The 15014-nt window shown below is 41.5% G+C and overlaps 1 protein-coding gene across 3 annotated transcripts in view; it reads right to left on the bottom strand.

Annotated features, from left to right (window-relative positions):
* The window catches only part of ppargc1a (peroxisome proliferator-activated receptor gamma, coactivator 1 alpha), a 725479-nt gene extending 715058 nt beyond the window's left edge, over positions 1 to 10421 (bottom strand). For all 3 annotated transcript variants that reach the window (XM_072563359.1, XM_072563267.1, XM_072563521.1), the window contains exon 1: positions 8635 to 10421. In XM_072563359.1, coding sequence (XP_072419460.1) covers positions 8635 to 8699 — 65 coding nt within the window. In that variant the 5' untranslated portion in view covers positions 8700 to 10421. The remainder of the gene's footprint in view (positions 1 to 8634) is intronic.
* Between the last annotated feature and the right edge of the window lie 4593 nt (positions 10422 to 15014).

A 15014-nucleotide genomic window follows, 5' to 3' on the forward strand; every position in this document is an offset into this window, starting at 1 on the left:
GGCAAGGTGCTCACGCTCATCGATAATGTGCAGCAGGTTGTGAAGAATATAGCGTAGTTTCTCTGCTCCTCTGAAGTACTGGACAACCAAGAGTAGCCTAGCAGTTGTATCCAGTGTCTGTCCTCTGAGGTCATTACGGTTTCTCGCTGTGGCACATTGGAGTTGGGCATCATATTCTGTTCTTATGAGGGCATCCTTCAGGTGTCTGTTGTGTTCCACCTCAGAGGAAATCCTGTAAGTGATCTTTTACCATAAACCATGTCTTACGATTCTGCCCTACTAGCTACCTGCCAAAGGAGCAGCACTCCAACCTATTAGACCATTCCCTTAAACATCCATGAAGGTCTCAACATTAAATTTCAGGAAAATTTATTTTAAAAATCATTGTCAACTACAAAAATCTCACATCAAGTACATAAGCTCTGCATTTGTTATGAAATCAAGCCTAACATGAATGAGATGCATTAAACATAGTCAAGCTAGCAGACTCATACTAGCCTGAATCTTCCAAGAATTCTTGGAATTATTGATATGCTCTCAAATTTTCATAATCCTGGTCCCAACATATTGATGCATCTTCAAGCCTGGCTTTACCTGAAAGTCAAAGTGCAATATCCTTCAGAAAACTCAATTGCAGTGCTCTAGAATTGGAAGTGGGGAGATATGTCCTCTTTCTATCACTAGCTGTCATATGACAAGTTTAATGACCCTAAGTGAAGGTGTACAGATGAATAAGTGAATCGATACTGTCTTACATAAAAAGATTGCATGTTTAGTATAGTAAAGAATAGAACAGCATACATAAGTGTCAGCTAGCATGTATTTGAAAGTTGAAAAAAAATCAAATGTAAATCAAATCTAAAATACAAATAGAAATATTCAAATTATAGAGCAGTTTCTGTGAAGTCAGAAGCAGAATTAATTGGAAGAATCTTCTGCTCTTAATCCCTAAGCAAATGACAGAAGCAGGGTCAGGTACCAGATTTACTAATTGGTAGGATTAACAGAGGTTCATTCGCAGTGACATAGAAATAGCATCCCACTTTCAGGTTATTTGTCTCCTCAGAGTAGATGGGGTAATGGCCAAATGGGTTGTCAGAAAAGAAAACAGACAGTAGAAAATGGTGTCTCATAAGGATCAGCACTCAGACAATTGCATTATATAATTTACATTAAAATGACTTCAGCTTTGAAATCTAAAGCTCAACTTTTAATTATGTGGACATCAAATTGGAAGGTTTTTTTTAAATTCACTTGTAGGCCATGGGCATCAGTTGGCTGGCCAGCATTTATTGTTCATCTCTAAAAGGTGGTAAGGAGCTGCCTTATCAAATTGCTGCAGTCACTGTGCTCTAGGTAGACCCACAATGCCATGAGGGAGTGAATTCCAAGATTGTGACCCAGGTGACATCGAAAGGATAGCAATATATTTCCAAGATGAGGAGTAGCTTGGATGGAACTTGCAAGTGGTAGTGTTCCTATGTAGCAGTTTCTCCTGTCCTTATAGATCAGTGTTTGAGAGTTTGGATGGTGCTGACTAAAGATCTTTGGTGAATTTCAGCAGTGTACCTTGGAGGTGGCACGCACTGTGCTACTGAACAGTGGTGGAGGGAGTAGATGTTTGTGGATATAATACCAAACAAGTAGCTGCTGTGTCTTGGATGATGTCAAGCTTCTTAAATGCTGATGAACTTACATTCCTCATTTGAGCCTTGTAGATGGTGAACAGGCTTTAGGAAGTTCTAGTATTCCTTGTCATATAGGCACTGCATTAATATTGCTAGTCCAGTTCAGTCTTTGGCCAATGGTAACTCTCAGGCTGGTGCTATGGAGAGAATTCAGTGATTACAATACCACTGAATATCAAAAGGAGGACGGTTCAGTCATTTCTTATTGAAGATGGATGTTGCCTGGCATATACGAGTGATGTAAATTTTATTTTGCACTTTTCAGCACAAGCGTGGATATTGTCCAGGCTCTGTTGTATTTGAACACTGATTGCTTCAGTATCTGAGTTACAAATTATGGTGAACATTTTCATTCCTGATTGCACAGTGAAGCAGCTGAAGATGTTTGGGTCTAGGACAAAAGTCAAGCTATTGTAGGACTCTTGTGGTGCAGCAGTATCTTTGCTACCTCTGAACAAGCCAGCCTAGGTTCATGTCCCATCTGCTCCAGAGGTGCATAGTGACATTTCCAAATAAATTAGGGAAAAAAAAAGTTAATACTGTAGAGGACTGCAACAAAACGTCACAAGAGCATTAATAAACTTGCAGAATTGGCATATAATTGGAAGTTGTAAGTCTAGGTAAGGTAGAGAGACAAAGGGATCTCAACATACAAATTCAATCAATCAAATCAATCACTAAAAGTTGCACAACAGGTTAGCAAAGCCATTTTTTAAAAAAATGTTGACTTTATTTCTAATGTGATAGAAGCAAAACAAAAGGTCTACTAAACTTGTAGCTTCTGTCCAACCACAACTAATAGTACTGCATAAAGTTCTAGGTGCCACACTATAAAAATGGATAACAAGGCACTGGAGAGGGTTCAGAGGACATTCACAAAAGTAATATTAGAAATGCAGAACAAAACAATAGGAAAAAGTTTCTTTTTGTTTGAAAAAACAAATGTATTCAAGCTAAGTGTAAGAAAAGCTTAGCAGGTCTGGCACCATCTGTGGAGGGAAAGCAGAGTTAACATTTTTGGTCAAGTGACACTTCCTCAGAACCAAAAGGTTAACTGATTTCTCTTCACAGATGCTGCCATACCTGCTGAGGTTTCCCAACAATTTCGGTCTTTGTTTCCAATTTACACCACCTGCAGTTCTTTGGGTTTTTACAGGCCTGAGTGTTTCCCGGTACATGGAAGTGCAAGGTTATTCATTCTAGGGAGGTGAAGTAAGGAGACCATTTATTTCTTGAAATTAAGGTAGAGTTACAAAAGAGATCGGAGATTAGAGATACATAAACTGTTGAAACTAGCAAACACAAAAACAAGAGTCCAAACAAAGTAATAGGCTCATTTTCAAAATACAATTGCCATGGAAGAAAATGTTAAAATTTATAAAAAGCCTTGATCAAAACAAACTTTCAAATTGTATATAGTTCTGCTCTCCATGCTTAAAACAGAAATATAGAACATTAAGTTTTATAAAATTTACAAGCAGCCCTAAAAAAACACTATTTAATACCACTAACATTAGTTTATTTTGTTCTTATAACTGAATAGCAGTGGATTGACCATTATGAGCAGAATGTAAACCCAATCACATGCGGTACACACAATATTGGAGGCAGAACCAGATGTAAAATTTGAAAATAATATGCTGAGTCATTATCTGGCACTTTGTTGCCTCGAGGAAATTTTGTTGGAGGTAGGTTTGATGTGTGGCAGTTAACAGTACTTCCAATAAAAAAAAGTGAACAGGACAGGTTTCTGGTACTGCCAGGTGGTTCTTGTTGTCCAACTCTGCTGCCCCCCGCCCCCACCCCTGCCAAGCTGAAATATACCTGGAGGCCGCAGCAGTTTCCAGACAGCAGGCTGAAGCCACTGACGTCTTCTCTATGACTCATGGAGCTACTGTGAAGAGGAGACCCTAAGCCATCCTGTCAAAGAGTTTCTTTCCTGTCTTCTGTAACAGCTGTAACCACTCCAGGGAGAGCCTCATACTAAATTCCTGATGTAATTATGAGAAATAAATTCAAGTCCTATATGCACTTCCTAACGTTTGGTACAAATTAGCACTGACACAGGTATATTGCTGGTTGCAGCACTGTTTCACTGCTAGAGGGTTATCCATTTGGACATGCCTTCTCCTTCCTGCCTCGGTAGTGCCTGATACTCCCGGTGAGTTGCTTACATGTCTAGCATGTTATGACGATGGGTATACTGGCTTGAGAGTGCAAAGGTTCATCAGAATGATTCCTAGATTGGCGAGTCCATGGGACTATATTCACTGGGAATATGGAAGAATAGGGGTGGGGGTGCGAGGGGGTGGTGAAGAGGCTTGCTGGAAAACAAAAAAACGCACATAAATTCCTAACAGGATTAGACAGACTAACAAAAACACAGGAAGGATAGAGTCCAAATCCAAAAGAAGGTTACCGTCTGAAGGATGTGGGGTAGGCTATTTATGATAGAGAGGATGAGGAATTTCTTCACCCATAGAGTGCTAGATCTGTGGAATTCTGTGCCATGGAAAAAAGTAGAGGACAAAATGTTGAATATTTCAAAGAAGGAACTGCATTTTAGGGCTGAAGGGAGCAAAGGCTATATGGAGAAAGTAGAAAGAGGGGATTAAGTCAGACAAATCAGCCACGGTGGCTTAGTGGTTAGCACTGCTGCCTCAGTGCCAGGGACCCGGGTTCAACTCCAGCCTCAAGTGACTGTCTGTCTATCTGGTGTTTGCACATTCACCCCGTATCTGCATGGGTTTCCTCCAGGTGCTCTAGTGTATATGACCAGATTTTTGGTCCAGTGTTCAAAGTTAATAAGATTATCACAGTCTGCGAGCTTTTGGAAAGATTTGAAGATTGAAGGAAATCTTGATTCAGAGATGCTGTGTTGGACTGGGGTGTACAAAGTTTTTTTTTTAAAAATCACAACACCAGGTTATAGTCCAACTGGTTTAGTTGGAAGCACTAGCTTTTGGAGCGCTGCTCCTTCATCATCAGGTGGTTGTTGAGTACACAATTGTAAGACAAAATCTTGCCAGAAGACTTGCTATCTTCTGTGATATTTAGGTCTAAACATTATACTTTTTGATGCTACAATATCTCTAGGCAATTTCATAATCTGCTTATTTCCACTTTTACTTGCATCTCTGTAGCTGCATGTCATCTCCAGCTGTGAAACTGGGCTGGCAACCAACAATAAACTATGCCATTGCTGATTTGTAACCAACATTAGGAAACATAAAAAATGATCTGTTATTCTAAATTTCATTACAAAAAGGGGCAGAAATTATGACTTGCATTCAATAAAATCTCACAGTTTCATACGTTTCACTCTCCCAGAACTATAGTTCTGCTGCATCTGTACATCACCTGTTTCACTAATTTGTAAAGTTAACAGTACAAACTGACAATTGTAATCTGAGAACACTAATTTTATTAAATATCTATGGTAAAGTTTATAATAAAATGCAAAAAGAGTTTCTATGGATCTGAAGAGTGGTTTGCTCAGAGTTAAACTTCAAAGTCATAATTTCCAGCATGCTTTCTCAACAACCAACTTGCATTTTAATAGGAGCAAAATTATTGCATATGTTGAATTCCATACTGAAAAAAATGCTGCCTGACCCACTGATCTTCAGCACTTTGTTTTCAGTACATTTCAATAGAACCTTTGGTGCAACAAAATATTCCCGAGTGATTAAAAATCTTGAGTATCAGAAATTAAAAAGGGCTTGTGTTGAACAAGCCCCTATATGAATTCAATGATATTATGAAAATATCAAACTTTCCCTTAAAAGGTAATCAGGCATTATGTGGAAATTAAATGTAAATATTCAGTGTTATCCAAGTGATATTAAACAGTTCTAACATTTATTGACATGAAAAACAAGCTTTCATTACAATATAAAGTTACTTTTACAACATTGGGATATCCAAAGCATTTTAAAGTCAATTAACTGCTATCGAAGTATTGTTACCATTGTAAACGTAGGACCAAAGGTTGGAACAGGAGTAGACAATCTAGTGCAATTGGGCAGACAACTTCTACTCAAAAAGAACACAAATTAACCTACATTAGTGGTGAAGGAGAAATGTTTACCAAGGGCAGAACTCTTGTTCTGAGAATTGTATCCTGAGATTTTTATATCAACCCAAGGAGAAAGCTGGGATCTCAGCTTACTGAACATTCAAAAGACCACATAACCAATAGGAACAGTTTTCCAGAGTTATCAGCCAAGATTTTAATTCTCAAGGCTCGGAGTGGGGCCCGAATTCAAACCTTCTGACTCAATGCAAACACTAATCATTCTGACACCCAATTAATGCAAAATATATTTTAAAACTTCAGTTATAACATTAAATATATCCCAACACAAAATTTTATACGCCCAAACAGAATAAATCAGTTTACATTGCTCTATGGTTGACCTTAGAAGCTTCCTTAAAAAAATTCAGGAAATGATTTAGAATTTCATTGAATCTTTGCAAACAATGGGTTAATAAGTTTGCTTGGCAAGAATGATTCTTGAACATGTGGGACATCTGCCTGTCAGAATAAGTAATGTAGAAGATGCACCAGCATCATGGAGAATACCATGAAGCGAGTTCGCTTACTCCAAACCAGGTTTGTTCACACTCAAATCACCCTTGACTAGGCCAACATATGACAGCCTGCGACAAGTGACAGGCAAGCACGTATTGTCCATTAAACCATATTTCGATGAAGTGTAAACTTCATGCACATAGTTTTTAAGAAATGTAAGTATTTTTGTTGGAATGGAAGTGATTTTTGGGGAGCAATGCGAGCAAACTGTGGCAAGTTGATGTTGCTCTCATCTATATTTATGCTTTATATTTTATTTTCTGAATCTGTTTTTAAGTTAAAAATTATTCAATCTAACTTGGTTCAGCAGTATGACCTTAAGCAAACAACTGTGCTTGTGCAACATCGAGTCGATTAGATATACATTGCATGGTTGTTAGTCCATAAATTATTTTGTTTAAACTGGAGTACGTTATTTACTAACAACTGTGACAAAGCCGCAAGAATCGGCCTTTTATTTTGTCTGTCCCTCCGCGATGTTTTCACCAAAGTCACTGCATCTTTCTGCTCTTTTGCAATAGCCAAGAAGTTGAAAGGCACTTCCGAAAGTAATGAATCTTTGATGTGTTTGGAGGTGATGTCCTCGATCTAATGGTATGGTATCATCCGAGGGTCTGTGGTGCAGCGGGAAGTGTGCCGTCGATCCCGAAGGCGTATCTTAACAGGATGATTAAAAATATACCCGCCATCACCGTTGTTAGATCATAATGTAATCTTCGATCTTTTTTGCATAGTCCTTTCAATTCCAATGACATTTCACCGCCTACATTTTCCCTCCTTCAAATATTGCGTACGTCAAATCAATATTTAAACAAACAAATCTTTCAACTTAATGCGGAACAAGGCTGATCGCTATCCAGAAGCGTGAAAAGGATTAGATGGACAAATCCTTCAGACTAAAATTATTCGGCTTGGTTACTGAGTTTTGTGGCTCGACTGACAGTGAGAGAGAAGCCAACCTCTTAATTATAGCTACTCCCCGCTGCCAAGGAGGTCCGGATTTAATGACATCCCCAGTTTCGGATTTTTGTTTTAAAAAGTACACAAAGTTCTTCAGTACTTTAGAAGATTGAAACCGCTGTGTAAAACTTTCTCCACGCCCAGAATTTTTGAAAACATAATGCTATCTTAATTATTAATCGTTAACCACCAGCTCCTGTCAATCCCCTCGTTCCCGTGTTGATCCTGGATGGAAGATCCCTGGATTTATCTGTATGTTAGATCCCAAGTGACCTGCCATTAGGATGCTAACCGTCCACAGAGACACCGCTTCCTGGTTACACGACTCTTTGGTTTGCCCAAGTGTGAAATATTCGGATGTGTATGATCCTTCCCGAGAGGGCCACACGAACTAACGTGTCTGACTCGGAACTGCGCATCACTTTCAACCTTTGATTCAACCTTAAACTTGTGACTATTTAATCGTACTTTAACATTTTCAGACAGCAAGACAGACAAAATACACAGTAATTTTATCTACAGCATTAGGTCTGGGGGGGGGGGGGGGGAAGGGTGTAAATTTCTCAGTCAAGTTGCACAGTTATAGGCTACTTCGAATGTGCAGTAAATTAAAATCAAGCAAGCAGTCAATACATAAGCGACTCCAAACAACAACATTTTTGTCTCCCAGACTTGAAGCTCCTGGCGCCTCCTCCTGCTCCTGTCATCCCTGTAATGTATTATTAACCGGCGTTGTTGCTCGATCAGGCTTTGGTCAGTAACATTACACTGGCAACGGGAAGTTTGGTCTCCAGTCTCCTAGAGACGTTCACCCTGGGTTTCCTCACCTTTTCCATGAAATGAGCAACACACTTTTATGGAAGAAGAAGAGGAGGAAGAAGAGGAGGAGGAGGAGGGCTGCTCGGAACCGCCGGTAAAAATTATAAATCCAGCCGTGGAACATAGACGTACGCAGATCCTTTGAAAGTGAAGTTGCTCCAGATCAGTGGAAACGTGCTCATTTCTTACAAATAAAACTGTCACCTGTCCAACCGCCTGCAATGCACTTTATACAGTTCTTACTGACATATCGTTAGGAGTAACACACACTGCCAGTTGATTGCTGACAAAATGACATAACCTGCCTCGGACACGCTCTCGGCTTTTTTTTGGTCGAGCAAGAACTCTTATTAATGTATTGCACACATCACCGAACGATCGCACTGACAAGTTCATTTTGCTTAGACACAGACGAACTCTCGACCCCTCTTTTTATTTTGGGTTCAGTAATGTTGAAGTGGTATTTTTTTCGATCTCTGAGCAAAGAGCATCTCCCAGACAGCAAGGCTTAGATTTTTAAAAACCGTTTCTTCCCCCACCTCCCCCCCATCACTCCGCTTCGTGTTCCCTTACCTGCTGAGTGAACGGGTTCTCCTTGATGTAGCTGAAGACGAACGAGGAGAAGAGGAGGTCTTCATTTAGTCCATAACCTGCCATCGTCCGCAGGAGATGGATGGAGGGATGGAGGGAGAGAGTGGGAAGGTGGGATGACGGATTGATGGGGCTGACTGCGAGAGAGAGCAAGCAAGCAACGGCCGTTGGTGTCCGAGCCGCAGTCACGTGAGCGAGCGCGAGCCTCCCGGGTCCGAGTTCCAGATGGCAGCCCGCGCGCCGCTGGCCGCCTCCTCGATCAGCAGCAGCAGCACCGCCTCGAGCACCACCTGTTGCAGCCTCCCCTGTCGCCCTCTCGCAGCAGCCCGCACCGCTGCCCCAAACCGGCGTCTTCCTCAATCCCTCCTGCAGTCAGTCACGTGCGCGCACGCCTCCTTTTCCACCCCCACTCCCTTCACCCGCTGGCGTGACACGAGTCCAGAGGCAGCGAAGCCAAAGAGGATGCTTTGGTGTGCGAGCGGGTTGGCTGACAAAAACCAGGAGTGTAGGGCACAAATCAGTAACGAGATTTCAAATGGTGCTCACTGACACCATGGAGTTAAAATTGCCAGCAAAATGCAATACAAGAGACTTTTTCCCCCCCTTTCTCCCCCTGGTTATTTCTACTCCAGGGAAATAAGGCAAAAGTGTCACGTGTGCGGTCCCAGCTTCCTGGCAAGTCCAGCAGAGGGGGTTGGAAATGACAGGTAGATTGTGTTACAATTAGTCGCCGAGTCCTGTCAAGGATTGAGGGATTCCAGATTGGGTCTGACTGAGAAAGAAACAGAACCAGTTAGTTAATTTTCTTGATTGATCTTTCCTCGCAAGCCTTTCCCTTATGGTCACCAAAGCAGACGATGCAAATGAGGCACCATTTATGGTGTTAACGCAGCGTGCTCAGTACAGTCCAGCACCTGAGATTTCGGTTGTCCTTTTAACTTTCACTTTCAGTCCCAGGAGACACTTGCCCACCAACCGGCACTTTTCAGAGCTATAATCGGACCAGATTCCACGAGGAATGTAATATGATTAAATGAATCAATTCCCACCAGGGGCCATGTTTATACAGCGTTTCAAAGATGATCACTTATTCTCTGCGGAACTGTTTTCACAGTCTTCGCACGAGTCCAAAGCCCGGAGTGGATACGAAACGGTTGTGATAACGCGCTGAGATCGCTGCAAAATTGGTGCTTTGATACTAATCAGCTACTGCAATGTTTCCTGCCGAAGATTAACCCTTTTAAATGTAATCCAATTTTCAATCTTTATAGAATGCGAAATCCAGAATGCACACTAAACTTAAGGTTGCACACTTTTAACCAAAGTCACTCCGGCTTTTTTACCCCCTTCGAGGTTCTGCTGCTTTACCACTCGAACCCAAGAGCTTGGGGCTGAATTCTTTAATTATCAGAGCTAGTTAGATCGGTCATGGAGCTACGGATACCACAATCCTACGTTGCTCACCTAATTCTCGGGAGAGATAGTTATTCCGACCAGCACTTTCCTTCAGATTAGAAATCAGAAATTGTTTGTAAAAAGACTGGAACCTCACACCGCCTCTTTCCTCGGCCGCCAACCTTCTTTTCCAGGCAAGAAATCTGGTGTGCCGATAGTCTAAACAGTGTTCGCCGGCAAGATTATAAAAACGTTCTTCACGTCTAGCTCTAATTTAACAGCTACCACGATGTTTCCTCCTGACTGCCCGGGTTAATATAAAAAGCGTGTTTCCAGGTCATGTGAGGATGATGAGCTGGGTGTCTATGCAGGTGCTGAATACGTAATGGAAAACGACTGAAACCTTGGAGAGTTCCGTTGCTATCGCCCAATACTCCACAACAATATAGTACAGCCTACTACTGCACGCAAACCAGCAGCCGCGATCTCACAAGATTTTTATTACGGCACAAAAGCCGACACTTTCAAGCCAGACCGTTTGGAGGGTCCAGCTTTCAACTAAAACCAGCAGCAAGAGAGGGAGACGAGGTCGCCTGTTTTAAGAGGAAGCAAAGTTTACGTTCTCAATCCACTTACTCGGGTAATGAATAAACGCGCCGTGCACAGAATTCTCTTCCAAAAATAACACAACGTATCGTGGGAAAACACAGTAAGACTATTACTGGTTTGTGGAATTAGCTGCAGACCGTATTGCTTTCCTACCACTGAAAAGCGAAGTACCATAACAGCGCTTGAAACCCGTGCACCGATTTAGCAACATTTGCATAAGCATTATGCTATGTAGTCATCCACAGACAAAAATGTTACTAAAACTATAGATATAAATAAATTTGCGTCTAAAGTTTACTCACTTATTGAAAGGAATTTGCGCTTAGTTTTTTTGGCTTCAGTTCAGTAATAGGCTTCGAATACTTATTACCGGTTCTAGTTTCACATATCTCGAAATTCACTAACTTTACCACATTTAGCAACGCACAATGGAATATCGAAGTATGTTGCTCTCATGAAAACTATTTCACAAATAAACTGTGTTTTGTATAAATAGGTCTGCAGGTTGCGTCTGGAGTTATGCTCCTGGTCTATTTGGCATTTCCTTTCGATATTAATTAGATACGCTGTAGGGACTCGTTGCCATGTGACTGCTCCTGCTTTCTCCTCGTCCTGCTGCATTGGCAGTACGTTAAGCAAGTTAGTTCGTGCACAGGCTGCACGAAGCCGGGTGCAAAGTGAAATCCAGACTTCCGACATTAATCTTTGAGTCAGCTTTGAACAGGCGCGAACTCAGAATTGAAAAAGGCGCACATTTGCTCTATTCTAAATACGGTTTACTTTCTATTTGACAACAACAACAAAAATTGAAACTCCACTTTTAACAGTATTTTGTAAAACGTCGTTATCAAATGTTCCCTTGTTTTTATACTCTATAGCACTGGCATTAGCGATTTTCAAATTTCATTTGAATTCCTGATCACCAATTTAAAATACAAGGGAGAGTTTATGAATTATTCCAAATAATCTTCTACAGCGTGTCTCGATACACACAGGGGAAGAATGATGACAGGGCCTATTCACACATCGCTCTCAAAAATTTCTACAGCTTTTATAGGTAACCTAATCCTTGAATATTAAGCATGGAGACCTCGCCATTTTAAAGCCACCTTTCCTTCTAAGTAATTCTTTCGAAATTATCCTTCTCACACGTAGTGCCGTCAATCTGCTCACCATATTTTGTGGGCTTATACCTTTGCATTATAAGTCTATTTTGGTATACCTAGTGTTGTTTTCAGTACCTTGCTAACTAATGTGGAACTATTTCTGTCCCTGGCACTGACCAACACTCTCTCACTTCAAGTATGGCATTCTTTTTCATCATCATCTCTAAGCTGGTGCCCATTCTGCTGCCACTTCAGTTTAAACCCTCCACAACCATACTAATGAACTGTCCCACAGAGACATTGGTCCCAGTACTGTGGAGTAATGAACTGCCCATTTTGAGTAGATACCCCTGTCTCAGAATTTGCCCCAATACCCTAAGTATCTGAAACTCTCCTTCCATATCTCAAGTCACACATTGATCCTCGCTATTTTATTTCTATTCTCTGCATGGTGCTGGAAATATCCCTGAGATTATTACCTTCAAGGTAATTTTAATTTCCTCCATAGCTTCTGAACGTCTGACTTTAAGACCTCAATACCTGTCTTCTCTATGTCATTGGTACCAAAATGTGCAGAATTTCTAGCACCCTCTCCAGGATGCTTTTACCTGGTAACACATCATTCAGGACTCATGATGGGGGTTACAGAAATACCTGTATGTCCCCTAACAATGGGAATCCCCTACAATAATTGCATTTCTATTCCTCTTTGTTCTTGTGCAGTTCCCTTTCTCATTAGTGCCATTGTCTGAGCTGGAATTTTTCAAGATGTTGTAGTCTCCAAAGCAGACATGTAACACAGCAAACATTGTAAATACTCTTGTACTTCCCAGTCTTTTTGATGGCCAATCACCTTGAACTCCTATTGTATACAGGGTGGCTACTTCCTAGAAAGTTCAATCCAGGCAATAATCATCCACTGTGGTGCTGAAGGTTGTGATAGCTTCATATATGACTCCACAATTACCATCAATTCATCACATGAAACTGAATGTAAACACAAAAGCTATGATGTTCAAGTTGAGTGTGCAAACAATAGCAACAACAGAGAACACCAAACTGCAAGTCTACTGAGCCTGCATCATTTGCAAATTCCTCTACAACATTGAAACTTGAATCTATGTTATACAGGAGGAAATGCAAAACAGTTTCCATCTTTGCTGTCTCAGACTTACCTTTGGTACTTCATTGCCAAACATAGTCACTAATTCAGGTCCTCCATCCTGTTAATTAACTGCTAAAACAAAATCTCTGCTGGTCTGACCATGTTTATCAGATATATAACAATATACACAATGTAGCTGAAAAATGTGTTGCTGGAAAAGCGCAGCAGGTCAGGCAGCATCCCTTGAATGCAGGGATGAATGCAGATTTCTCCAGTATCCTCATTTCCCTTCCCCCCACCTTATCTCAGTCCCAACCCTCCGACTCAGCACTGCCTTCTTGACCTGCAATCTTCTTCCCGACCTCTCCGCCCCCAACCCCCTCTCCGGCCTATCACCCTCACCTTAACCTCCTTCCACCTATCGCATTCCGAACGCCCCTCCCCCAAGACCCTCCTCCCTACCTTTTATCTTAGCCTGCTTGGCACACCCTCCTCATTCCTGAAGAAGGGCTTATGCCCGAAACATCGATTCTCCTGCTCCTTTGATGCTGCCTGACCTGCTGCGCTTTTCCAGCAACACATTTTTCAGCTCTGATCTCCAGCATCTGCAGTCCTCACTTTCTCCTATAGACACAATGTAGTCAAGAAACCACAGACCCAAAATTGGACATTCTAAATTGATCCACAATGAGAGAAATCAGTCCTAACTGAAAATTGCCCAAACTAAATTAAAAGAGCAGCCAGCAGCTGTCAGTGGTAGAGAACAGTGGGAATCAAAATCAACTAGGTTGAAGGGGTACCAGTTACAACCAGAGCAAGAGTTGTGTACTGGAGAAGTGTCAACCAGAAACTCTAGCACCTTGATTACCTGCGTATATGTACTTTCCATGTCCCAGCATGGCAACAGTGAAGGACATTGGTGTGGCCCCATTGAATGATTTGATCCCAACTCATAACCCCATTGGCCAAAGGTCACAGAATATTCCTGAAGATCTGAGGGATGGAGAGGGATAAAAACACACACTTGGAAGCCATCCCCCTACGTGAAGGCTCAACCTAGCCCAACCACCTGTAGAGAAAAGTTCTGCCTTGACCTGTGAGAGTTTTGTTTGTTTCTATTCATTCATGGGATGTGGCAAACATCAGTCAGGCCTATATTTATTAACCATACTTAATTGGTCAGCTCTGAAAATGTGTTGCTGGAAAAGCGCAGCAGGTCAGGCAGCATCCAAGGAACAGGAGAATCGACGTTTCGGGCATCAGCCCTTCTTCAGGAATGGTCAGCTGGCAGTTAATTGTCAACCACACTGTTTTGGGTCTGGAGTCATATGGAGGCCAGACCAGGTAAGGATAGCAAATTCCTTCTTTCCCTAAAGGGAATCAGATGAGTTTTTCATGACTCAACAATGGTTCCGTTGTCACCATTAGACTCCTAATTTCAGATATTTATTGAATTCAATTCCATCACCTGCCATGGCAGGATTCAATCCCAGGTCCCCAGAACATTACCTTGGTCTCTAGATTAATAGCTGCGCAATAATACCACTTTGCCAACACCTCCCCTGACCTAACTTCATGGAAGTTAGCCAGTCTAATGTTGGAGAAGAAGGAACTTCCAACACATGTCCAGATCAAACACATGGATCATTGTGGGTAAAATCCTTTCTCAGACAGATAGAGCTAGACAGAGACTAAATATTGTGGGAATTTGGGAAATGTTATTATAGCATTTTTAAAAAGGAATATTTTGTTCATAAAATTGAGTTGAACCACAAACCAAACTTCATATCCATTTGTGCAGCTCACCAACAAAAGTGCTTAAGTACAGTGTTATTTAATACATAAACTGGTCAGTGTCCAAAGCTCAGACAACGTTGGTGTCCCTGGGAGGCCTTCAATTTGAAGTGATTGTGTAACCTTTAAAATTGAACCCCACTGACCTTGAACTCTCTGATATCATGCCTGAGCCTTATTTAAGAGGGCAGCTGCCCACGATGGCAAGGATTCGTGGTTGAAAGAGGGTGAAGATTTTTGACTAATGATCGGGCCTTAAGCCAAGTGCTGGTAACATGAGGAGGGCAAAGAGCTAAAGTCAATGCAGGGTCAGAAACCAGCAGAAAATAGTGACAAAAAAGGGGAGTATGGGA

Source organism: Chiloscyllium punctatum, chromosome 1, assembly GCF_047496795.1.
Source record: "Chiloscyllium punctatum isolate Juve2018m chromosome 1, sChiPun1.3, whole genome shotgun sequence".
In the NCBI taxonomy this organism is placed as follows: Eukaryota; Metazoa; Chordata; class Chondrichthyes; order Orectolobiformes; family Hemiscylliidae; genus Chiloscyllium; species Chiloscyllium punctatum.